A 27,224-nucleotide genomic window follows, 5' to 3' on the forward strand; every position below is an offset into this window, starting at 1 on the left:
TTAAAAACTAGCCATTTCTGCTAAAACTCGCCCTGAAAAACTAAACGTCCTGCTCCCTCGAACCGCTGGGTTTTTGTTTGTTGAAATTGGCCCATCCAACACGGCTGAGATTCTTCTCCCCATGGACACAAACGCTGATTGGATGTTCGGTCGGCTGTCTCGATGAACCCTGGCCCAAGGTTGGACTGATGCGTCCCCGAAAATGACAAAGATCCCGATGGTAATAGCAAACAGCGCTGCGACAATTATCCAAATGATCCGCCATTCTTCTCTGGTGGACTAAAAGGCAAAGAATTAAAAAACGGTAAACGTTTATTAATAAAGATGGTGTCATTCAAGGAACTGGAATCTGTCATTGTCAAAGGCTTCATTTCCTTCGACAACAATAACAGAAAGATATAGTTATAAAACAGTAATATAGTAAATAATCTATGAAGAATCCAATTTTAATAATCTAATAGACGTTACAGCAGAACGAAGGCAAAATGAAAAGAATAATGATAGGAAAGTTTCATGGACAAAATATAATTACGGTCTTTGCATTTTATTACCAAAATACTCAATCCAATCGGATTAAGCGGACATTCACCATATTTATAGGAATTTTTTTCCCCGTAACTTACATTTGGTGCCAACGCTGCAACCATCAAAGGCCCAGAAATGCTGATTAAACTTCCAATTGAATAGAAGAGACCAGATAGAAAACCGGCATATCTGAAAAAAGGACAAATTCCTAAATGTGAAAAAAAAAAGAAATTCATCGTCTTGCCTACAAATACCAAACTGTGCACTGAAACTATGTAATTAAATATTATTCGCAAAGTGGACATAGACCAAAACGACCGAATTTCAAATTTGAATATTCATCCCGCATTTATCAAGTGTAAATATAAATTCCACTAGCTTTCGGCTCAAGACATTTACCTGGGTGCCATATCCATCGGCATCACAGTGAAGACACACATACCAGATACTTGGCATGCTAAGACCACCAGAAAAAGACCAACGACCACCCAGCGGTACTCGAAGTCCAAGAACAAGATGACAATCTGGGTAATAGCAGATATACTGTAACCTGAAATAATATATGAAATGAAATTAACTTATTGAATTTCAACTGTGACACTATGTAAACAATGACAAATAATATAGTCAAAATAAGGATTGTTGCTTGTTCAGGTAACGGATCAGATTATCTTCAACACCCAGTGTCCAACCACGGTAAATCATTGCTCCAAAATTGCAAAAAAGCGTTTGCGTCCAACGGTGAACCCTGTATTATGTCGGATAAACAAGTGAAAAGAATTTGAATATGGATTAAGATATAATTTAAATTACGAAATTTAAAGCTTTTAATGTGGAAAAGGTCAGGCAAAACATGCTGATAACCCCTCAATAGCAGTATCTAAGCGAAAAGTTTTGGTATCAGATAGGGATATGAGATATTATTGTAAGCCCTCTTTCATCTGTGCCAGGTGTGTTGGAGACATCGGCGATCATGTATCTTCAATCTTCTATGTCGTGCGCCTTCTTCAACAACCACATCTGTTCTCATCTGCCCACATGGCATCTACTTGTTGAGGCTTCTTATATATATATATATATATATAATATATATATATATATATAATATATATAATAATAATAATAATAATAATTAATAAATAATAATAATAATAATATAATAATAATAATAATAATAATAATAATATAATAATAATAATAATAATAATAATAATAATAATAATAATACTTTATTGCATCCCAAAAAGGAAATTTTTTGTACAGACGTGTTATAATTTACACATAAGATAAAAATACAATGGAAATAGGATGTATATATATAAAAAAGGAGCAGCTCTATAACCAGAGCTGCGCTTTATAATATGAATAATTTCAACACTGTAAAATAGTTAAAACTGTCACTATAAATAGAAAATTGAAAAGATTGCAAAACAAATAAATTAATAAATTAATATTTATATTTTTAAAAAGTAAAAATGAGAAATAATTATATAAAATGATTATTGCTTGTTGTTATAAAGCCTAATACTGGACGGCAGAAAAGATTTTCGGTGTCTCTCTGTTTTCGTTGAAATAGAGAAAGGGCGACCACTTCTTTCTGACATAATAATTGATGGTCTTAGTGGATGATACTGGTCATTTAATATTTTAGTTATTTTATTTATACAAAATTTCTCGTATAAAAGATCTACATCGTCAACATCATTTATATAGCGTTTAATGGATTTTTTAATATTTGAATTATTTTGTTTCTTTCCACTGCTAAGCAATTGCCTCCCCAAGCTGTTATACAAAATGACAAAACACTTTCGATTACTGCTCTATAAAATAATGTGCAGAGGGTTTTATCTATTCTAAACTGAGAGAGTTTCGATAAAAAATATGTACGTCTGCACATCTTATGCCTAATTATTTTCAAGTGTTCATCCCACTTGAGCCTGTCATCAATCGTTACACCAAGGTATTTGTAGTGAGGAACTCGCTGGACGAATTGGTCCTTTAATTTTAACGGTTCTATCGGCTCCTTCACTCTCCTAAAGTCAATCACTAGCTCCTTTGTCTTGCTTATGTTAAGCTCAAGGTGGTGGGCATCACACCAAGACACAAATCTATCAATTTCTTGCCTATAAGCCACTTCGTTGCCATTTGTTATGAGGCCTTGAAGAGCGGTGTCATCTGCAAACTTTATTAAAGGTACACTCAGGTTTTGACTTCTACAGTCATTCGTGTATATTGTGAATAATACAGGGGACAATACACAACCTTGAGGAGCACCAGTATTTGTAGTTATACAGGAAGATTTGTTTTGCCCTAATTGAACATATTGTGCTCTCTCCGTAAGAAATTCGAGCACCCAAGCAATTATATACTTGTTTAAATTCAGACTAGTCAATTTTTGAACAACCAACTGAGGTTGCATTGTATTGAACGCTGAAGAAAAATCTGCAAAAAGCAATCTGCAATAGCTCCTAGCGTGATCTAGATGCCTGTAGATGTTGTTTGTAAACAGCAAAATGGCATCCTCTACGCCACGTCCTGGTTTGTAAGCAAATTGATGACTATCACTCAATGGCATAAACTGATTCCTAATTTTAACAAGAACAAGTTTTTCTAAAGATTTCATGACTATTGACTATATATATATATATATATATATATATATATATATATATATATATGTGTGTGTGTGTGTGTGTGTGTGTGTGTCGTTTTTTGTCCCTTAATTTTTGCTTCGTTTGTCTTCATTTTATTTTCCTGTCAGTGTCAGCCATGTTTTTGTCAATGACACCATAAAATACATTAGATCTACCTGTTCCTAAAATGATTTTCTTTGTTCTTGTATTGGGATGGTTTCTCTTTCGAAGCCCGTTGATTAGTATGGTCCATATAGGTATGCCTAAGAAGCGGGCAGCTGACACCAGGGACATTATAAGTCCTGCCTAAATTTACAACACGAAACAAGAAGAAAAAAAATTAGCATGTGATTTGGTATTTTCCTAAAACATTTCGAAATTCCCTCTGATAGGTTCTGTTGTTTCCAATCATTTATTTTGACTACTTTTATCAAAGAAATTGGTGGAAAAGGATAGATAAATAACTTTTTTGATTTCTTCAAATTTTCATTATTTCCTTGTCTTTTTGTGTCGAATTTTATACCAATTATCGTTTCCAAACAGAGAACTGATAACCAGATATTTAATGAGTCATACGCTTCGATTTTGATGAGTATTGTCGCTTGCATGCCACTCTGACGCTCCACAAAATGTGAACCAATAGGCTTCCAACTCGTCTATGCATATTTCCAAATTGATATGCCAGGTTTTTATTTTTGAATATTGCCAGTAGAGCAGCAATAAATATACTACATTTTCACTTAAATAGACTACAATGCATAATTTACTATACAGCCAGAACAGATACTTATTACCATTGTAGAGTTTTTGCAACCAAATCTCCAAAGAAATGCAGTAAACAATCTGAAAGCTATTACGGTAGAAATCAAGCGACTAGTAGAACAAAAATATGGCCTTTTTACACATACATGTCCACTTGATGTTCTTAATGCACTTTACATATGCTCCAAAGCCAACAACAACACTCAATATAGGACGAGATATGAAGCCTGTAAATCAATATTGGAATTCTCTCAACAGAGACAAGGCTGTTGCCGGCTGGGTTCTCATTTACACCTGCTTACAATAAAAGAATAAGAGTAAAGAGCCTTTATCCTAGAACTCAGCATTACGCCACCAGAGCGGGACTCAAAACGATCTAAACGTTCGAAGGCAGCAGCTTCTGGTGGTTTTACACTACCATGTTTATAAATCTATCAATTCTGCAAATTCTTTACAACACTCGTTTAGCGTCGTGACTCCATCTGGCAGCAACGTCCAATTTAATCCTTTGCGGTCTCGGTACCAATTTTATGACGAAAGCAAGTTGGCAAAGAAAGCCGCCTTACCAACAAATGAAGAATGGCTGCTGTTGGACATATTCTGGCCCTTCGTCTGTTGGCTTACACCCGTGGTCTCCTCTTACCGGTACAAAAATCCGGCTGCCTCTCTCTCAGTTCGGATGAAACGACAGATTCTCGCTCAGATGGACCTATTTTTTTCCAAGTTGACTTCCATCTCGCTATGTGTCTACTTCCTCATTCAGGATGCATAAGTACAAGGGTAGCCAAGGTATATCTATCCATAAAGCGAGTGTCATACCACAGGACCACAAAGCTACAATCACAGCCGTTATCATTAATGCTATCCTTAGGTATGTCTCACCTCTTCAACAGTGAATTTATGAACTGTGACAAAGAAATTTGGCAACACTGTAGTGTAGAAACTGGTCGTCCACACTTGACTTGAACTGGAAGCCAGGAAACACAGCACAGGTACAGAGGTAAATATTTTCTTGTATGGTGGTTTCTCTGGTTTCTTGTAGATCAAATGACAAAAGAAAAACCTATTAAATTTTGTCAAAATAGTTCATGCCAACAAAATATTAAATGCATTCCATTATTCTTGCCTTATTGTCTAAAATTGATCATCAAGAGACCTTTTTTCTCCTCACCCCCCCCCCTCTTTCTTTTTCTCCCCCCCCCCTCTTTCTTTTTCTCCCCCCCCCCCCCCTCTCTCTCTCTCTCTCTCTCTCTCTCTCTCTCTCTCTCTCTCTCTCTCTCTCTCTCTCGCGCGCGCGCGCATTATGTATTCTCAATTTTCTCATGTAGTAGTAGTAGCGTATGGCTACACCTCCAAATGTATTTCGTCAACCCAGCTTCTAAAGTCTTCCTCCGCCCTAGGGACGGTTTCGTAGCCAAGTTTAATGACTGGACAGTGGAGGACGATGTGATCGCTGGTCTCTGGGGCTGCCTGACATTTCTGGCAGGTATCACTGTTTCCAAGTTTCCATCTGCACATATTTGATGCAGTTCTGCCATGTCCAGTTAAGAGGCGGTTTGAGGAAATCCAATATTTCCTGGCGTTATTGAATGCAGGCACTAGTTTGGTTGGATCTTTAATGAAACATCATTTTCTCATAAGAGGCTATTGATAATTTGAATGGAAAACTTAGTCAATTATAACAAAATAATTTTCCATGTATTCTTACGCCTTTAGGTCCCATGTCAATTGGTGTTCTGTAATTCATAATGAAGTAGCATTCTGATTCTGATATGTAAGGGTGAGTCTCCGGCATATTTGCATTCAGCAAATGCCACCCAACTGTAATCAACAAAGCTAGGAAACCTGGATAAAGAATGCGTGGGATGATAAATAACATGTGGAAAGTGAAATAAGCGAAAAATCTGAACAAGACAATAACAATTTTCCCATTGGTGACGGTTCCAGAACTACAATGTGTCTTTTAAGTTCTGAGCCATCTCAAGTGTTCCTACAAAACAATCAAAAGAATAGATAGTAACAGGAATTTTGTTTTTAATTAAACACTTGAGAAAATGAAGGTTTTTTAAAATGATCAAGTTGGCTCTTAAACAACTTTTTAGGATGAAGAAATAAGTTTTGTCTAAAAGCACAAAGTTGAAAAAAATGTATACTTTAAATATTTTACTATATATATATATATATATATATATATATATATATATATATATATATATATATATATATATATATATATTGTGTGTGTGTGTGTGTGTGTGTGTGTGTGTGTGTTTGTATGTTTGTGAGTAAGTGATGATTTTCAAGGATTTATCTAAAATAATGGGATTGCGGTATTGGAGGGTGGGAATTACAATTTTGTTTTGATACTATAATATTGGTGTACTTAAAGTTATCACACATTGAAATAAGCATTAATATTACCAAAGACGTAGAATATGAATGGCCAACCATTATCCAAGGGCACGGAACACAAGAAACCAGCAACAAGGGAAGTGATTATTCCTCCAATGTTGACCCCTCAAGATGAAATAGAAATGGAAACACATATAATCTTTTCCAGATAAAATCAATAGTCCACACACAGTAGCTCAATGTGTATTTGTGACCAACAACCTCAAACGGGTCATAATGTAGCGATGGCATAAATCATGGAAATCGATTTCACAGTCACTAACAAGGGTCATATTTTGTGACTCACTGGAGATTTTGAATAACATGATTCTTTAACTTCGAAAAAGCTAAATTTGGATTTCTGATCTATTTGACGTTAGTTAATTTTAAATAACTTTAGATAATAACCACGATTTTAAGTACTGAATATTGACTTTATAGCAGTATCATCAAGATTCAGAAATGGCATATTAAATTGCAAAACCTACCCAGGCGCCGATGTAGACAGTGACCATGTCCCAGTTGTTTGTACAATAAGGATAAAGTTTAAAGCTATTCAGAGAACAGCTGGTAGAATAAAGAGGGATTACAGGTTATGCAAAGACAATGGCATACAAACAAAAATGAGAGAAGAATTTGAAAATGCACTCATGATACAAAGCCAAAGTGAACCTGATAATGAAAAATGTGAAAAACAATTTGATATATTCCAAAAGTGTGTCAAAGCAACTGCAGAAAAGCATTTACCAATAGCTCAAATAAACAGCAAAAAGGAATGGATGACAAATGAAATTCTAAACCTATTTGAAGAAAGACGAAAATGCAACAGAGGGTCTGCAGAATACCAAACATTGAACAACCACATTAAATCCAAATGCATCGAGGCACACGAGAACTATCTAGACTGGAAATGCTGCGAAATCGAAAGAGAATACAAACCCAACCCCCAACAAGCTCACCAAAGAATAAAAGAACTATCAGGGAAAAGGAAAAGCAAAGCAGCAGGAAGTTGTATCCAAAACAAACAAGGGGAACTGCTATTTGAAGAACAACATATAGAAAGCCGATGGGTAGAATACATAGGCGAACTGTACAATGATCCAAATAGAAATGAACCACCACTGAAATTCAAAGAACCATTAAGCGGACCAAACATCACCAAAAGTGAAATTGAACATGCCATGGAACGAATGAGGGATGGTAAAGCAACAGGCCCTGATGAAATATCTGTAGAGGTATTAAAAAGCCTAGGAGATCTAGCAATTGATGAACTTCACATATTATTCAACAATATATACAATACTGGGAAAATTCCAGAAGATCTCTGTAACTCTATTTTCATAGCAATACCAAAGAAAGCAGGTGCAGTCAGATGCGAAAATTTTAGAACTATAAGTTTAATAAGCCACATCAACAAAATACTGTTGCGTATAATTATCAACAGGCTAAGGAATAAGATTAACCCCGAAATCGCAGAAGAACAATATGGATTCCAACCTGACAGAGGGACAAGGAACGCAATATACCTCCTCCGTGTTTTAAGTGAAAGAGCTATACAGGTTCAGACCCCACTATACCTCTGTTTTGTCGACTACAAAAAAGCTTTTGATAGAGTACGCCACGAAGAAATACTAAAACAACTGCACTCCATTGGCGCTGATGAGAAAGACCTCAGACTCATGCAAACATTATACTACACCCAGCAGGCATCTATCAAAATCGGAAACTCTACAGGAAATTCCATTCCTATTAAGAAAGGAGTCCGTCAAGGGTGTGTTGCCTCACCAGATCTGTTTAATCTATACCAAGAAACAATCATGAGGGGCATAAATAATATGGAGGGAATAAAAGTGGGAGGTCACAACATAAATAATATAAGATACGCAGACGATACGGTACTCATTGCAACATCAGAAATCCAACTTCAAAAGATTGTTGACAAAGTGGTAGTAGATAGTGAAGCCAAGGGAATGGAAGTGAATATCACCAAAACGGAATGCATGGTAATACAGAAAAACCCTGAAAACAACAACACCTGCAATATAACGATTCACGGCGAGCAACTTACCAACGTAGAAAGTTTTAAATACCTAGGTTCAATAGTGACAACAGATGGAAGATGTAACCGAGACATACGAGCAAGAATAACTCAAGCCAAACAGGCCTTCATGGACCTGGGAAACATTTTGAAAAACAAACAGATGTCGTTCGGGATTAGATTCCGAGTCTTGAAGTGCTACGTGTGGCCAATCTTGTTATACGGATGCGAAAGCTGGACTACAAATGCAGAAACACAAAAGAACATTGAAGCTTTTGAAATGTGGTGCTTGAGAAGGATGCAGAGAATATCGTATACTGCACACAAAACGAACGAAGAAGTGCTAAAACAAACATACCAACAAAGGAAACTAATGCCCTTAATAGTGGATCGACAACTATCCTTTTTCGGACACATAGTAAGGAAAGATAAGAATGAATACCTGGCAAGTTGTGGAAAAATACCTGGTAAACGCGCCCGGGGGAGACAAAGAAAAACACTCATAGACCAACTGAAGGGCTTCACCAGCCTAACAATCCAAGAGCTGTTTGAAAAGGCAAGAGACAGGGAGGAATGGAGAGAGATAATTCATGCAGTATCCGAAGCCTGGACCAGGCATGGAACCTAGAAGAAGAAGAATAACTACAAGCCGGAAGTTGTTAAAATTTTGAATTTTAGAAAAGAAATAAAAAATACAGCTTGACCCAAGATTACAGTTTGATTTTCAGTTTCCAAATAGTTCATAAAATGTTTATATCTTTTACCTGCAAAAACAAAGGAAGTCATTGTTTGTTTTTCTGATGCTGGCGCCCACCAAGACAAAAGGTCTGCTGTTGTGGATACATTGGCACCCTGGTGTATAAAATCACGAAAAGAGGAAGGTATAATCTTGTAAACGTAAGTTGGATATTGGAAATGGTATGAAAACAACTTCGATATAAATGTGTTTCCCTTTCACAAAGCACACCATTGTATCTCGTTAGATAGCAACTAGTTGGAACAGTAGAAATTTCCTGTGACAAGTAGCCAAACATTTTTTAAAAATTCACTATCTAACTCGATGCTCGAAATTTAAATTGGTTTCCACGGAACCCACGACCCATTAATTTAATACACACATTTTAATCAAGATTTCGTCTTTCCAAATCTATCTAGAATTCCACTACATTAAATTTTCACATGTCAAAACAATAATACTCACCAAAAAAATTCCAAGTAATACTCGAAGTGCAAAGAGTACCCAAGGACTTATTCTTGCTCCAACAGGACTTAAAAAGGTCATGACAGCCGCTAGCAATGTGCACACCGTCATTGTATGTTTGGATCCAATCTTTACTCTGAGCATGTCGCAAAGTAGAGGGCCTAAGCATGAAGAAAATTGGACGCCACTCAGTATAAGACTTTGTGTGTTCAGGTCCCAGTGGAATTCGTACTGTCGAGATAAGAATTTTCTTCTTAAAACTTGATCCGATCAGAAATGAAAATTTAAACATATCGATTGGCCAGAAGAAATGAAATGATTAAGTATTGATCAAAATATCAAACATTATCATCAACAACAGAAAAAAATACCAAAAGGATTTATTTAAATGTATCTGAGAAGAGCAAATTTGGTCAAGTCAATTTTTAGGAAAGAGGTGGCCTTCATTTGCATAAAATCGTGATTCTTACGATCAGACGATCAAATCTTCACACGCTATAAACTTGCAAACTTACAACCTCGTGTTCCTTTTAATCCATAAAGCTCAATTCAGAATTATTTTCACCAGGATAAAAAAGTGTTGGTGTCGAATCTGTCCCATGGGCATGCAGTTCCTCAAAAAAGTATAACAATGTATATATATATATATATATATATATATATATATATATATATATATATATATATATATATATATATATATATATATGTTTAAAATAGATAGATAGATAGATAGATAGATAGATAGATAGATAGATAGATAGATAGATGTATGGAAAGATATAGAGATAGAAAGATAGATAGATAGATGCATACATACATGCATACATGCATACATACATAGATACATACATACATACATACACCGTATCCGTTTGCACCATATCATTAACTATGTATGACTTTTCATTTTACCTCCTTGTAGGATTCATTCCCAGACGTTCCCCTAGAGTAGGAATCATTATCATCAGGACCTAAAGGATGCTGACTTGGTGCTGGATCCGTCATACACACTAAAGCTATGGGCATACAGTTCCTCAAAAATATCGCTACAAAGAAGGCAACGTGTAACAAGGTGGCTATCACATATCGCCAAGATAAATATTTCTCTTTACACGACAAATTCAAAGTAATTTGACTTAAATTACTAATGCAACTCATTTGTTGTCGAAACTGGACTTCGTTCTTTTCTTTCAATGTTTTATTTATATCAAGATGGTTGTTATCATCGTTGACGTTTTCATCTCTGGTATCAGAATCTCTTGATCTTTGTTTGTCATGTCTCGGTACAAAGAGGTGTCCTTGGGGAGATATGGAGTCCATTGTGTTTTCAGTTTTGTGTTCGACTGACGTAAGTCTGTCAATATTTGGCTCTGTTGTGTTCTTGGACCATGTTGGGTGTTGAAGGGTTTTTGTCTCCGCCACTGAATTGGATTGAAAAAAGAATAGTTATGTAAATAGGTAATCTCAACTGCTATAAGACATCACGGTACCAAACAAATCAAACCAGCAACACCAAAACCACCATCAACAAATCATCATTATCATAATCTTCATTATCATAGTCACCATAATCATCATAATAATCATCATCATGGTCATCATCATCATCCTCCTCCTCATCATCATCATCATCATCATCATCATCATCATCATCATCATCATCATCATCGTCACCATCATCATTATCATCTCATCATCATCAGCATTATTATCATCATCATCATCATCATCATCATCATCATCATCATCATCATCATCATCATCATTCATCAACAACCATAACAACAGCAACGACAACAACAAAAACAAAAACAGTGGTATCGCTCTCTCCCCACCTGCCCCATCTCCTTCTCTCTCTACAAATCTGAATTTGTTCTTATTCTCTATCAATATTTTAACATACTCTCATCACTACAAAAATGAGAAAAACACGCCCTTCTGTGCGACATAGTGAGATGCAGCATTCCATGAAGCAATATAGATAATCCATCAAACAAACGTCTGATGTCAACAGAAATCACACATTGTCCAAAGTGAGCAAATTGGTGGTAAAAAATCTTGCCCAAAGAAAAATAAACTCAAAGCGCCAGAAATTGGACATGAACCCAGGACCCAGGATCATTCAAAGCGGTCAAACACCATAGTAAGTAATGCGCTTGTGGAAGAAACAACATATCTTAAAACAACTTCCTTTGTGACAAAGCAAAGTTAATTTGAACGGTGAGAAAAATTCTGACCTTCCAGAGTTCCTATACTTTTCCTTCGTGGTTGCATGGGTCTACGTGATGCCATTTCCTCTCTAAACAATAGTCATTGACACTTTAATAAAATAACAACAACAAAAAAAAATATGGGGGTAAAATCTATAATTGTTACCAATAGTCTCAAATAGGTATTAATGTCTAGATGAACATGATGCTTAACAGTGAATTTTAAGTTTACCTCTAACAGCTTGAGCTAAAATAATATATGACTTAAATAAATAAATTTAATTTTAATCTTCAAATTATTATTGAAATTTCTAGAAACTCAATTTTCTTTATCGACTTCTTTCATGTATAATATCACATTGACGTAGTGGATCCCGATAGCTCACTTGGTAGAGCACTCGCATCAGACGCAAAGGGACCGTAATCGACTGGTGCAGTCGCGATTTTTTTCCCTGACCCCTCCACCCAGCAGTGAATGTGAGTAGCTGTCTGTTAGATTTGGCGGAACGTACTATGCGATAGACTAGCGTCCTATCCAAAGAATAACAAGCAATTGCTATTTTGCGTTTCACACTATAAAAACTGGGATAAACTCCGGCTCCATGGGGCGAATGGCTCTGAAGGTCTACGTAGTGGGTCACAATTCATGCTGACTTTTTAATTCAGAAAAGTGAGTGGAGCAGGCACTTATGTTGGTAACAACAAGATATGAAGTGAATAGAAAAGTGCCAGAAGACAATAGAGAATAAAAATTTTTCGCGGCGGTGGTGGGGTTCGAACCTGCGACCTTATTGGTACGACAACTCCGCCTGGCAGGTGAGAGCGTGGCTCTACCGTGTGAGCTATCAACGAACACAAAAATATTCGTTTCAAACTCAAAGTCATTACTAGATCCCTCTCTCACCCACTTCTTGAGACCGCCGATTCGTTCGTACACCACCATCGCGAATAATTTTGACCAGCAGTTAAGCTTAATAGCCAATATTCTCAACACAAACATATAACATAGAAACGATTGAGACATTGAGTATGCTCCGGTGTATGGGGTGAATTTTTAATTCAGAAAAGTGAGTGGAGCAGGCACTTATGTTGGTAACAACAAGATATGAAGTGAATAGAAAAGTGCCAGAAGACAATAGAGAATAAAAATTTTTCGCGGCGGTGGTGGGGTTCGAACCTGCGACCTTATTGGTACGACAACTCCGCCTGGCAGGTGAGAGCGTGGCTCTACCGTGTGAGCTATCAACGAACACAAAAATATTCGTTTCAAACTCAAAGTCATTACTAGATCCCTCTCTCACCCACTTCTTGAGACCGCCGATTCGTTCGTACACCACCATCGCGAATAATTTTGACCAGCAGTTAAGCTTAATAGCCAATATTCTCAACACAAACATATAACATAGAAACGATTGAGACATTGAGTATGCTCCGGTGTATGGGGTGAATTTTTAATTCAGAAAAGTGAGTGGAGCAGGCACTTATGTTGGTAACAACAAGATATGAAGTGAATAGAAAAGTGCCAGAAGACAATAGAGAATAAAAATTTTTCGCGGCGGTGGTGGGGTTCGAACCTGCGACCTTATTGGTACGACAACTCCGCCTGGCAGGTGAGAGCGTGGCTCTACCGTGTGAGCTATCAACGAACACAAAAATATTCGTTTCAAACTCAAAGGTTCGAACCCCACCACCGCCGCGAAAATTTTTTATTCTCTATTGTCTTCTGGCACTTTTCTATTCACTTCATATCTTGTTGAATTCATGCTGACAAAACGGCTTTCTATTATCACGCTTCCTTTATATTTAGATAACGATCTATTGAAATTATTTGCGACGTACAAAAAAGGGAAAGATAAAAAAAAAAGAAAAGAAAAAAAAATTCGGCATGTCTCGGTACAAAGAGGTGTCCTTGGGGAGATATGGAGTCCATTGTGTTTTCAGTTTCGTGTTTGACTGACGTAAGTCTGTCAATATTTGGCTCTGTTGAATTTAAGAAATGATGACTACAAACTTATAATTTTAATCATTGCATTCACACTTGGAGGGAGAAAGAGAGACAAGGGGAGAGATAGATGTATAGATAGATAGAAAGAAAGATAGGTATATATATATATATATATATATATATATATATATATATATATATATATATATACATAATATATATATATACATATATGTATGTGTATATATATATATATATATATATATATATATATATATATAGAGAGAGAGAGAGAGAGAGAGAGAGAACACACACACACACGCACAGAGAGAGAGAGAGAGAGAGAGAGAGAGAGAGAGAGAGAGAGAGAGAGAGAGAGAGAGAGAGAGAGCGATAGGGTTGGGTAGGGGGAGTAAAGCAAGTAACTCTTTTACATGGGCTTTGGGCTATTATGCCTCATATTTTTAGACGAACAGCCGGACTGATACCCCCCCCCCCCCCCTCCCCCCGATAAAAAAAAATTAAAATAAATAATAATTGAGCTTTTATAAAGCTCATACTTTACATGCTCATATCACTTTAGCAACATGTAAGATGTAGAAAGAGATACGCCTTTTCGACAATGACAACGTTTTTACGGTCAGGTACTCAATTTACACCTGAGTACGGTGGGAGAATGTGAGTAAAGAGCATTTTCCAAGAGCTCAATTAACTATTTGCCGAGCGAGGCTCGAAGCCATGATCATCCGATCCGAATGCGAGTATCATGCACAAGACGACTGTACTCGAAGTTATAACTGAGCGTGTAAACGAAGTGTTTAACTGATGTCTGAGTGAAAACTTGTCTTATCAGTTAATGCCTTTGGTTACACGTTCAGTTTTCATGAGTTGTTGTCACTTTGACTACAGTTTCTAGATATCAGTCCGGTCGCGGATGAATTTCGTTGATGAATTAACTAAACGTCTCAAGCAAGATATGACAATCGCCTCGGACCTGGGTAGGTCTCTGTTCTTGCTCCGCTTTGGACGGTGCAAAGTGGAGTCCTGGGGAAAGGCTCATTATTCACATTTTCTCACCATATTTGGGAATTTTTAAAAATTGAAATAGTACCTCAAGGGGTGACATGTTTTGTCATCCATATTACGTGTTGCCTTTGACTTGGCACCCCTTGAAAAGAGCTTTGATCACATGTATTGGATATGCACTTTATAAAGTTCGAGTTTTTGGAAATTCAAAAATTGGAGTAGTAGTCGTGGTATAGTTAGTAGTAGTAGTAGTAGTAGTAGTAGTAGTAGTAGTAGTAGTAGTAGTAAGTAGTAGTAGTAGTAGTAGTAGTAGTAGTGGTAGTAGTAGTAGTAATAGTTGTCACAGTAAAGGTTGTTCACAATTATCTTATTAAATTTTATTTTATTAAGAACTGAATTCATCTCACTCCAGTTATATTTCGGTAGGCTTAGATAAACTTTACCTTCTAATATTAGATCGTCTTTCCTTTTATAGCCTTCCCTCGAATTAATTTCTAATTAGTGAATACTTTTCGTTCTACATTCTGTCACGTAGCCATTTATTATAAAAGCTGATAGGTCTAATATTCTACACTCACTTGCTCTCTACAATCTATGCCGGACGGCCAGTCGCTCTATTCCTATATATATACTGGAAGATTTTTATCTTTTGGGACTTTGTAGATATTATATCTACACCATTAAGACGCCGGAGCTTTTAACTTTGATTGTATAATCTTCAAGGATCAAACCCAAGCCCGCTGTCAAAGGACTACACAATAACTTCTTACCAATTGCCTGGAAGTGGAATTTTACGAGTCCAATCCTGTTATCAGAGGAATAGATCATCCAAGCCCATCAACTGCCTGGAAACGTAAACTTATGAACCTGACATATTATCATAAGTTACGTAAAATATTCATATCTCTATTTGTAACTGCCACGATCACTGTTTATCTCTTTTAATTAAATTTCATCATTATTTTTATTTCATTGTAAACAAATCGTTGATTGTTTTTCATTTATAGTAACTAGTAAATTCTGGGGCCTCATTCTACATAGATCTGTATGCATAGTCGAGTAGCTCTTTACTCACTTGAGACCATGACATTTTGGAGGGGACACATATAAAGAATTGAATTTATTTAGTTACTTATATCTATTTCATCTAACCTTAAAGTTTAAATTGTAAAACTCTTAATTGCCCCACTTGATCATATTTTAATTGAACTCCCTATTTACAGGATTAATTTTTTTTTCTTTTTCATTTCTTCATTTAAATGGAATAGCAATTTATCCATTCATTCTTTCATTCAAATTGAATAGCATTTTATTGATTCATTCCTTCATTCATTTATTCATTTATAAATTATTCATTCATTCATTGTTCATTCATTTATTCATTCATTCATTCATTCATCCATTCATTCGTTTATTCACTCATTTATCCAATCATTCATACATTTATTCCTCCCTTCATTCTTTCATTCATACATTATCCATTCATTCATTCATCTATTCACTCAGTTTTTCATTCATTCATTCATTCCTTGTCCACTTTGTTATTATATCACTCATTTCATTTTGTTGTTTGCCTCATTCATGAATTGTTTTCAATATGTTTACATTCCATAACGATTCATTCACCTATCATCCAATCACTCAGTGTTGTGAACACATTTTGTAACTATTGTAAATCTTACGATATTTTATTGTTTTGTATTTCAGACATCACTGTTAAACACTCTTCAATGCCTAATTACAATTGTTGAACAACCATTGAACAAGAGAGAGGTCCCAGCCACGAACTGAGTTGGTAAATATATCCTTCATTATTCTCTTTTACATGAGTTGGGCATCACATAGTAACTATAGACATCGTGATTTGTTTTGCATAGTGATTTGTTTTAAATGCATTTTTGGCATATTACTGTTACCGAAAACCACTTATATATTATGTTCTGAAAAGTGAGTCTTTAAAAACTAAATAATAATAAAAGGAGTCTACTAGCCGTCGTGTTATATTTAGTGATAGATAACTTGGGATTATTTTGGCATCCTATTATTGTTATCACACTCTAGTATATTAGCGTCATTGCGAATAATTGTACACAAACTAACGAGTCACACACATTGGTGATACATTTTTCGTAGTAACATAGTTTAGAGTACACGCGATTGACACATTGTTATTGACACAAGTCATAATAACTCCGCATTGTATTGACACATTGCTTTATAAGATATAAAGATAAAAGGCATCAAATTCAACATACATAATAAGTTGAAATAAGAGAGAGAGAGATTTCTAAAAATAGAACAGTTCATTCCAGTAAGTGTAAATAAATAAAACAGTCAGTAACAGTATCCTGTCAATATAATATATATAAAATATCGTAACTAATTTATTGCAACATGGAAGCATATAAAAGATACTTAAGTCTCGCAAAGGACTTAGAAATACCCCAGGAAAGAATATTTTCATGGTGCGAAGAGAAAGTAAAAGAAGAAAAAGAACATGAAGAAAGAATTCGTAGAGAAGAAAATGAAGAAAGAATTCGTAAAGAAGAAAAAGAACACGAAGAAAGAATTCGTAGAGAAGAAAATGAAGAAAGAATTCGTAGAGAAGAAAATGAAGAAAGAATACGTAGAGAAGAACGAGAAGAAAGAGTCCAAGAAAGGGAACTAAAAAGACAAATAGCTTTAGCAGAAGAAGAAACCAAAAGGACCCAAATGATGCTGGAAATTGAAAAAACAAAAACCGGTCATGAAAGAAAACATAATAATAGTGATGAATTTTTCGTGAAACTTCCACGCATGCCAACATACGATGAACGCTCAGACTGCCTAGAATCCTTCTTACACCGATTCGAAGTTCAGGCTAAAGGTTATCGTTGGCCAGAAAGCAAATGGGCCACAGCCTTGATTAACTGCTTATCTGGAGAACCGCTAAAAGTTTTCTATACCTTAACAACTGAAGATGCAGATGACTATGGAAAAATTAAAGACGCTCTACTAAAAAGATTTAGATTAACGGAAGATGGTTACCAGGAAAGGTTTCACACTGCAAAACCGGAAAGTGGAGAAGACTTTAATACATTCGTGAACCGAATTACTCAATTTCTAAATCGGTGGCTTGAGTTGGCAAACGTAAAACAAGACGACTTTGCAGGCCTTTACTATCTCACGCTGAAGAATCGAATCTATCAAGCTTGCAACCCAGATTTAGTCGCATTCTTTAAAGAGAGAAAGCCAGAAAACTTGGACAAATTAAAAATCTACGCAGAAAACTTTAACAGCGCACATCCATTGACACCCCTTAGCAGAACATTGAAGGAACCATACTACGCTGCTGCTGCTCAGAGTCCAGGTACACCTAAAGTTCAGTACTCAAATAGAACGAGCCGATCAATCACTCGGAACACGCAAGTGAAACAGGATGACCATAGTAACAAACCATGGAACAAACAGTTCAATAGAGACCATAGCCGACCCTATCAAAACAAAACAAGAAATAGCACTGACAATAATACTGAGTATAAGAAAACCAACAAACCTATAATTAAATGTCAATATTGTGGAATGAAAGGCCACACAGCAGACAAATGTTACAAAATCGTGGGCTATCCGAAAGAAACTGCAAATGCATCACTCCAAACCAGTGTAAATAATCAACACGAGTAATGTCAGGAGAAAATATAAATGTGTATTGCGTGAAAGGTATGTCACTTTTAACACAAACTCACAAGTCAGGATCGCTATTTTTTTGTGAAGGCAAAGCTAATGGAACTGATTGCAAAATATTGAGAGACACAGGATGCAGTACAGTAGGAATAAAAGCATCTTTGATCAATGACGAAGACAAAACTGGAAAAACGGTACAATGCATCACATTCAGTGGCACAGTCGAAACCTTTGAAACAGCTAACGTGTACATAGAAACACCATACTATACAGGAATAGTGGAATGCTGTATACTTCCCAACCCCGTCGCTGATGTTATTGTTGGCAATATAAAAGGTCTTAAAGACAACCCAACAGATGTAAAAGAATGGTCATTAACCCAAGAAACAGCTTGTCTAGCAGAAACAAGAAAGATGACTAAGACAACAGAGAAGCCAATGACTATTTCTCTAGAACCACAACAATTTGACAGGAACAGGTTCATTGAAGAACAGAAAAAGGACCCGACTTTAACTTCATATTTCAATATCGCAAACAAAGGGACGAAATCAAAAGTTGAATACATCATTGAAAAAGATATTCTGTTCAGGTTACATAGGAAAAGAAACAAAATAGCTAAACAACTGGTCACGCCGAGTATTTACAGAAACAAAATCCTTGGAATAGCGCACGATTCAATAACTTCTGGATATCTTGGGAGCTCTTCCACATTGAAGAGAATATCCGAGAATTTCACATGGCCTGGAATTACTAAATACGTCCGAGAATATGTGAAATCGTGTGACACATGCCAAAGAAGAGTCGCAAAAGGCAGAATACCGAGATTGCCATTAGAGACAACCCCAGTTATTGAAAAAGTTTTTCAAAAAGTTGCAATCGACATTATAGGCCCTTTAACAAAATCAGATAGAAACCATACACACATACTAACACTAGTCGATTACGCAACCAGGTGGCCAGAATAATAATAATAATAATAATAATAATAATAATAATAATAATAATACTTTATTGCATCCCAAAAAGGAAATTTTTTGTACAGACGTGCTATAATTTACACATAAGATAAAAATACAATGGAAATAGGATGTATATATATATAAAAGGAGCAGCTCTATAACCAGAGCTGCGCTTTATAATATGAATAATTTCAAACACTGTAAAATAGTTAAAACTGTCACTATAAATTGAAAATTGAAAAGATTGCAAAACAAATAAATTAATAAATTAATATTTATATTTTTTAAAAGTAAAAATGAGAAATAATTATATAAAATGATTATTGTTTGTTGTTATAAAGCCTAATACTGGACGGCAGAAAAGATTTTCGGTGTCTCTCTGTTTTCGTTGAAATAGAGAAAGGGCGACCACTTCTTTCTGACATAATAATTGATGGTCTTAGTGGATGATACTGGTCATTTAATATTTTAGTTATTTTATTTATATAAAATTTCTCGTATAAAAGATCTACATCGTCAACATCATTTATATAGCGTTTAATGGATTTTTTAATATTTGAATTTATTTTGTTCCTTTCCACTGCTAAGCAATTGCCTCCCCAAGCTGTTATACAAAATGACAAAACACTTTCGATGACTGCTCTATAAAATAATGTGCAGAGGGTTTTATCTATTCTAAACTGAGAGAGTTTCGATAAAAAATATGTACGTCTGCACATCTTATGCCTAATTATTTTCAAGTGTTCATCCCACTTGAGCCTGTCATCAATCGTTACACCAAGGTATTTGTAGTGAGGAACTCGCTGGACGAATTGGTCCTTTAATTTTAACGGTTCTATCGGTTCCTTCACTCTCCTAAAGTCAATCACTAGCTCCTTTGTCTTGCTTATGTTAAGCTCTAGGTGGTGGGCATCACACCAAGACACAAATCTATCAATTTCTTGCCTATAAGCCACTTCGTTGCCATTTGTTATGAGGCCTTGAAGAGCGGTGTCATCTGCAAACTTTATTAAAGGTACACTCAGGTTTTGACTTCTACAGTCATTCGTGTATATTGTGAATAATACAGGGACAATACACAACCCTGAGGAGCACCAGTATTTGTAGTTATACAGGAAGATTTGTTTTGTCCTAATTGAACATATTGTGCTCTCTCCGTAAGAAATTCGAGCACCCAAGTAATTATATACTTGTTTAAATTCAGACTAGTCAATTTTTGAACAACCAACTGAGGTTGCATTGTATTGAACGCTGAAGAAAAATCTGCAAAAAGCAATCTGCAATAGCTCCTAGCGTGATCTAGATGCCTGTAGATGTTGTTTGTAAACAGCAAAATGGCATCCTCTACGCCACGTCCTGGTTTGTAAGCAAATTGATGACTATCACTCAATGGCATAAACTGATTCCTAATTTTAACAAGAACAAGTTTTTCTAAAGATTTCATGACTATTGAAGTCAGTGCAACAGGTCTGAGATCGTTCATAGTTTCAAGTTTTTCTTTTTTGGAACAGGAATAATTTTTGAAGTTTTCCAAATTTCAGGGATCGAAACGCATTGGAGGGACCAGTTAAAAATATGTGTATAAATGGGGGAAAGCTGGTGGGCACATTCTTTTAATAGTTTTCCTTTCAATCCATCCGGCCCAGCAGCCTTCCTCTCGTTTAGTTTCGAAAATACGAATCTCGTTTCCTCTTCACTGACCTCAATAGTCATTTCATCTTCCAAAGCCCTGTCTAATTTATGTTTTTCATTTTCAATATCAAATTTGTTTGCTGTGTCGAAACGTGAATAAAATTTATTTAAAGTTTCAATTTCGATATCTTCTGATATAATCGTGGGCTTTGGATTATAGTTCACAGCAGTTTTAAGCCCCCGCCACGTGTCCCGTATATCCCCAGAAGAAAAGCATTTTTCAATTTTATTTTTGTACTTATCTCTACAACTAGATATTACCCTCTTTATCTCTTTTGTTTTGTTTTCAGATCTTTTTTGTTTCCACTAGTATAGAGAGTTTTCTTTTGGTTCAATAAAAGTTTTAGATCTTTTGTTATCCAAGGCTTGTTGTTAGGATAATATTTTATTTCTTTTTTACAAGACACTAGCTGTTCACAGAATTTTAAATACTCACTCACACAGTCATTCAGCTCATCCACACTATCACATGATTCGATAAAAACATTCCAGTCAGTGCATTCAAAACAACCACGCAAATCTTCACACACACTTCCGTTCCAGATCTGTACACTTTTCTTTACTGGTTTTACACGTTTAAAAACAGGGCGGTAGGTGGGGAGTAGCAAGAGCATGCAGTGGTCAGATAAACCAAGCGATAGCATTGAAATCAACTACATCGGATCACATAGCTGAAGCATTGATGACAATTTTTACTAGAATAGGCATACCAAATGAGATACTGTCGGACAATGGACCCCAATTTACATCACATATGATGCATGAAACCATTTTTTAATTCAGAAAAGTGAGTGGAGCAGGCACTTATGTTGGTAACAACAAGATATGAAGTGAATAGAAAAGTGCCAGAAGACAATAGAGAATAAAAATTTTTTCGCGGCGGTGGTGGGGTTTGAACCTGCGACCTTATTGGTACGACAACTCCGCCTGGCAGGTGAGAGCGTGGCTCTACCGTGTGAGCTATCCACGAACACAAAAATATTCGTTTCAAACTCAAAGTCATTACTAGATCCCTCTCTCACCCACTTCTTGAGACCGCCGATTCGTTCGTACACCACCATCGCGAATAATTTTGACCAGCAGTTAAGCTTAATAGCCAATATTCTCAACACAAACATATAACATAGAAACGATTGAGACATTGAGTATGCTCCGGTGTATGGGGTGAATTTTTTAATTCAGAAAAGTGAGTGGAGCAGGCACTTATGTTGGTAACAACAAGATATGAAGTGAATAGAAAAGTGCCAGAAGACAATAGAGAATAAAAATTTTTTTTCTCTATTGTCTTCTGGCACTTTTCTATTCACTTCATATCTTGTTGTTACCAACATAAGTGCCTGCTCCACTCACTTTTCTGAATTAAAAAATTCACCCCATACACCGAGCATACTCAATGTCTCAATCGTTTCTATGTTATATGTTTGTGTTGAGAATATTGGCTATTAAGCTTAACTGCTGGTCAAAATTATTCGCGATGGTGGTGTACGAACGAATCGGCGGTCTCAAGAAGTGGGTGAGAGAGGGATCTAGTAATGACTTTGAGTTTGAAACGAATATTTTTGTGTTCGTGGATAGCTCACACGGTAGAGCCACGCTCTCACCTGCCAGGCGGAGTTGTCGTACCAATAAGGTCGCAGGTTCAAACCCCACCACCGCCGCGAAAAATTTTTATTCTCTATTGTCTTCTGCACTTTTCTATTCACTTCATATCTTGTTGTTACCAACATAAGTGCCTGCTCCACTCACTTTTCTGAATTAAAAAATTCACCCCATACACCGAGCATACTCAATGTCTCAATCGTTTCTATGTTATATGTTTGTGTTGAGAATATTGGCTATTAAGCTTAACTGCTGGTCAAAATTATTCGCGATGGTGGTGTACGAACGAATCGGCGGTCTCAAGAAGTGGGTGAGAGAGGGATCTAGTAATGACTTTGAGTTTGAAACGAATATTTTTGTGTTCGTGGATAGCTCACACGGTAGAGCCACGCTCTCACCTGCCAGGCGGAGTTGTCGTACCAATAAGGTCGCAGGTTCAAACCCCACCACCGCCGCGAAAAAATTTTTATTCTCTATTGTCTTCTGGCACTTTTCTATTCACTTCATATCTTGTTGTTACCAACATAAGTGCCTGCTCCACTCACTTTTCTGAATTAAAAAATTCACCCCATACACCGGAGCATACTCAATGTCTCAATCGTTTCTATGTTATATGTTTGTGTTGAGAATATTGGCTATTAAGCTTAACTGCTGGTCAAAATTATTCGCGATGGTGGTGTACGAACGAATCGGCGGTCTCAAGAAGTGGGTGAGAGAGGGATCTAGTAATGACTTTGAGTTTGAAACGAATATTTTTGTGTTCGTGGATAGCTCACACGGTAGAGCCACGCTCTCACCTGCCAGGCGGAGTTGTCGTACCAATAAGGTCGCAGGTTCAAACCCCACCACCGCCGCGAAAAAATTTTTATTCTCTATTGTCTTCTGGCACTTTTCTATTCACTTCATATCTTGCATGAAACCATGAAACTCATGGGAATCCAACACTCATTCACAACCCCCTACCACCCCCAAGCAAATGGTCTTTGTGAAAGATTTAATGGCACTCTAAAGAATATGTTAAGAAAAGTGTCAGCAGAAAAACCAGATGATTGGGACAGATACTTACCAGCAATCCTATTTGCATATAGAGAAATACCCCAAGAATCTACAGGCTACTCCCCATTTGAGTTGATGTATGGACGATCACCTCGCGGCCCGATCAATATAGTAGCCGACATTTGTAGAGGGAATGAGGAGGACAATAACGAAATTATGTTTGCTTACGAATATGTAAGAAACCTGAAAGACAGAATAGAGGACACGTGTAAGCTAGCACAGGAATCCGTCACTAAAAAAGCAGAGAAATACAAGGAATACTCCGATCAAAAAAGCAAGTCAAGAAAATTTGAGATTGGTGACAAAGTACTAATACTCTTACCCGATGACTCGAGTAAACTTTTAGCTACATGGAAAGGACCATTCAGAATAACAGCAGTAAAATCTAATGTTAATTACGAGATTAAAATTAACAACACAACAAAGACATTCCATGCAAATATGCTAAAAAAGTATTTTGATAGAGACACAGTGTCGCAACCTATGTTTACTAATATCGAAGCTTCAAATGCAGGATTAATCATACCGTTGGTCATGGACACAGACACCCGAGACAGAAAAACAAACAAAAATCGCACAATTGCAACCACCTAAGACAAAAAAAGAAGTACGCAAAGTACTTGGGCTCCTAAATTTTTACAGGAAATACATTTACAACTTCGCGCACATCGCGACAACCGCTAACAAATCTGACAAAGAATGGGTCACCGAACAAAATTGTTTGGACAGAAGCGTGTCAGAATAGCTTTAACCAATTAAAGGCATTACACTGTTTAGAACCAATTCTTAAATTACCCGACATATCAAAAGAATTTGTTGTAAGAACTGACGCGTCTGATAAGGGCATCGCAGGTGTACTATTACAGGAACATGAGGGAACTCTAATGCCTTGCTTATATGCAAGCAGAAAATTATTGGACAGAGAATCACGATACTCTGTAATAGAGCGTGAAGGACTGGCCATCGTCTTTGCTTTAAAGACATTCAGCAGATATCTACTGCTAAAAGAGTTTGTGGTCGAAACGGACCATAAACCACTCACGTACATAAGAAATAACAAAATGAATAATAGTAGAGTACTAAGGTGGAGTCTATTTTTGCAAAATTACACTTTCAGTATCTCTCACATACCAGGCTGTGAAAATATTCACGCCGACCTACTTTCTCGATTACTATAAACACGTGAGAAGGGTATAACTTAACCTCCCATGCATACTGTTAGTTACCTCGCAAACTATGCCAAATCAGAACGCACAATTTCGATAATTTTATTTGTAAACATGATGACCCAACTTAATGTAACATTGAGTATTGTTTGGATATATATACCATACCCATTCATGATTTGGGAAATCTTCTCTTTATCTATCATTGTTATGAATTTTCACTCATTTATGATTAATAATTGAAATGTCAATATTTCATTTACATTTTCATTCATTTCATTTAGTAAATTACCTTCATATCATCGACTTAAATCATGCTTCATTGCCATCACTATTGTTTATCACAATGATTTGTAATCACATTGCCATCATGTTGTTCATCACAATGATTTGTAATCACAATCTTTCATTGTTATTGTCACCCATTCATATACCTACGTTAATATAAACATTTCCATGTCTAGTTAATAAATAATTTAATTGTAGCACAAATCATAACAATGGATTAATGCTAGAGTATCATGATAGTAAATTTACTTCCGTTTGTAAAATCTATCTTTCCCATAATGGTTAAAGAGTATATTTTAAACGTGGGTGGGGGTGTCACAGTAAAGGTTGTTCACAATTATCTTATTAAATTTTATTTTATTAAGAACTGAATTCATCTCACTCCAGTTATATTTCGGTAGGCTTAGATAAACTTTACCTTCTAATATTAGATCGTCTTTCCTTTTATAGCCTTCCCTCGAATTAATTTCTAATTAGTGAATACTTTTCGTTCTACATTCTGTCACGTAGCCATTTATTATAAAAGCTGATAGGTCTAATATTCTACACTCACTTGCTCTCTACAATCTATGCCGGACGGCCAGTCGCTCTATTCCTATATATATACTGGAAGATTTTTATCTTTTGGGACTTTGTAGATATTATATCTACACCATTAAGACGCCGGAGCTTTTAACTTTGATTGTATAATCTTCAAGGATCAAACCCAAGCCCGCTGTCAAAGGACTACACAATAACTTCTTACCAATTGCCTGGAAGTGGAATTTTACGAGTCCAATCCTGTTATCAGAGGAATAGATCATCCAAGCCCATCAACTGCCTGGAAACGTAAACTTATGAACCTGACATATTATCATAAGTTACGTAAAATATTCATATCTCTATTTGTAACTGCCACGATCACTGTTTATCTCTTTTAATTAAATTTCATCATTATTTTTATTTCATTGTAAACAAATCGTTAATTGTTTTTCATTTATAGTAACTAGTAAATTCTGGGGCCTCATTCTACATAGATCTTTATGCATAGTCGAGTAGCTCTTTACTCACTTGAGACCATGACAATAGTAGTAGTAGTAGTTGTTGTTGTAGTAGTAGTAGCAGTAGTAGTAGAAGTAGTAGTAGTAGTAGTAGTAGTAGTAGTAGTAGTAGTAGTAGTAGTAGTAGTAGTAGTAGTAGCATTGGATTATGACAATCATTTCGGTACTTTTATGACACGATAATATATTAGGATAATAGGCATATAAATTTTCATACATGCACATGGTATTAAGTGGTGATCTAACTTCACATCAAAAGTAATTTCTCATGGAATAATTGATCATTTAATATAATTAAACTATTCCGCCAACCTTATGTTTTTGTTGGAAATTGAATTAAATCCATGGTAATCGCTATGTGTGTCCCAACATTGACCTTAATTGCAAAACTAAAACGATTTTAGATATACTCAGTTTAGTAAATGCCAGCTATCTGATACCGTGAAGAGCAACCTTTAGCATGAATCCGCTCTTTCTCTTGGTTGACCCGTATCGAAATCCTGAACGTGTCTATGCAAATTATGTGATAGAAAACAGTAAGGGCTGCCTGAAGCCGGTGATCGTAAAATACTAACGAAAGAGTGAAAATGGAAAGGCTTCGTATGGGAACAAAACAGACAATGGACGTTTCGGGTACAAACCCTTCGTCAGCACAACAATACACAAATAAACGTGGAAAACAAATAAAATATAATGAAAAATAACTTGTATCGTCTGTACTCAATGGTGGTTGCAGTATGAATGAAATGTTAGCGTGGCGTGGGTAGAGGATAGGGTGCCCCAGGGGGTGATCTAATTGATAAGCAAAGGTCAGCGTCAGGGAACAGAACTTTCCAGACTATAATGGAAGATAAAAGACATATTGGTAGTAGTAGTAGTAGTAGTAGTAGTAGTAACAAGATATGAAGTGAGTAGAAAAGTGCCAGAAGACAATAGAGAATAAAAATTTTTCGCGGCGGTGGTGGGGTTTGAACCTGCGACCTTATTGGTACGACAACTCCGCCTGGCAGGTGAGAGCGTGGCTCTA

The 27,224-nt window shown here is 36.2% G+C and overlaps 1 protein-coding gene across 1 annotated transcript; it reads right to left on the reverse strand.

Moving 5' to 3' along the window:
• On the reverse strand, positions 1 to 26,626 carry LOC144971806 (putative transporter slc-17.2). Its single transcript, XM_078912884.1, has 12 exons — positions 26,510 to 26,626; positions 11,791 to 11,872; positions 10,466 to 10,974; positions 9,551 to 9,781; positions 9,114 to 9,201; positions 6,342 to 6,437; positions 5,629 to 5,765; positions 4,803 to 4,955; positions 3,335 to 3,464; positions 925 to 1,075; positions 624 to 714; positions 1 to 279 (listed from the first exon to the last, which is right to left on the reverse strand). The coding sequence occupies exons 2-12, from the start codon at positions 11,843 to 11,845 to the stop codon at positions 1 to 3; spliced, it is 1,920 nt and encodes a 639-aa protein (XP_078769010.1). The 5' UTR covers positions 11,846 to 11,872; positions 26,510 to 26,626.
• Positions 26,627 to 27,224: the final 598 nt, after the last annotated feature.

This window comes from Berghia stephanieae, chromosome 4 (assembly GCF_034508935.2).
Source record: "Berghia stephanieae isolate SIO BIC M18660-M18661 chromosome 4, UCSD_Bste_1.3, whole genome shotgun sequence".
In the NCBI taxonomy this organism is placed as follows: Eukaryota; Metazoa; Mollusca; class Gastropoda; order Nudibranchia; family Aeolidiidae; genus Berghia; species Berghia stephanieae.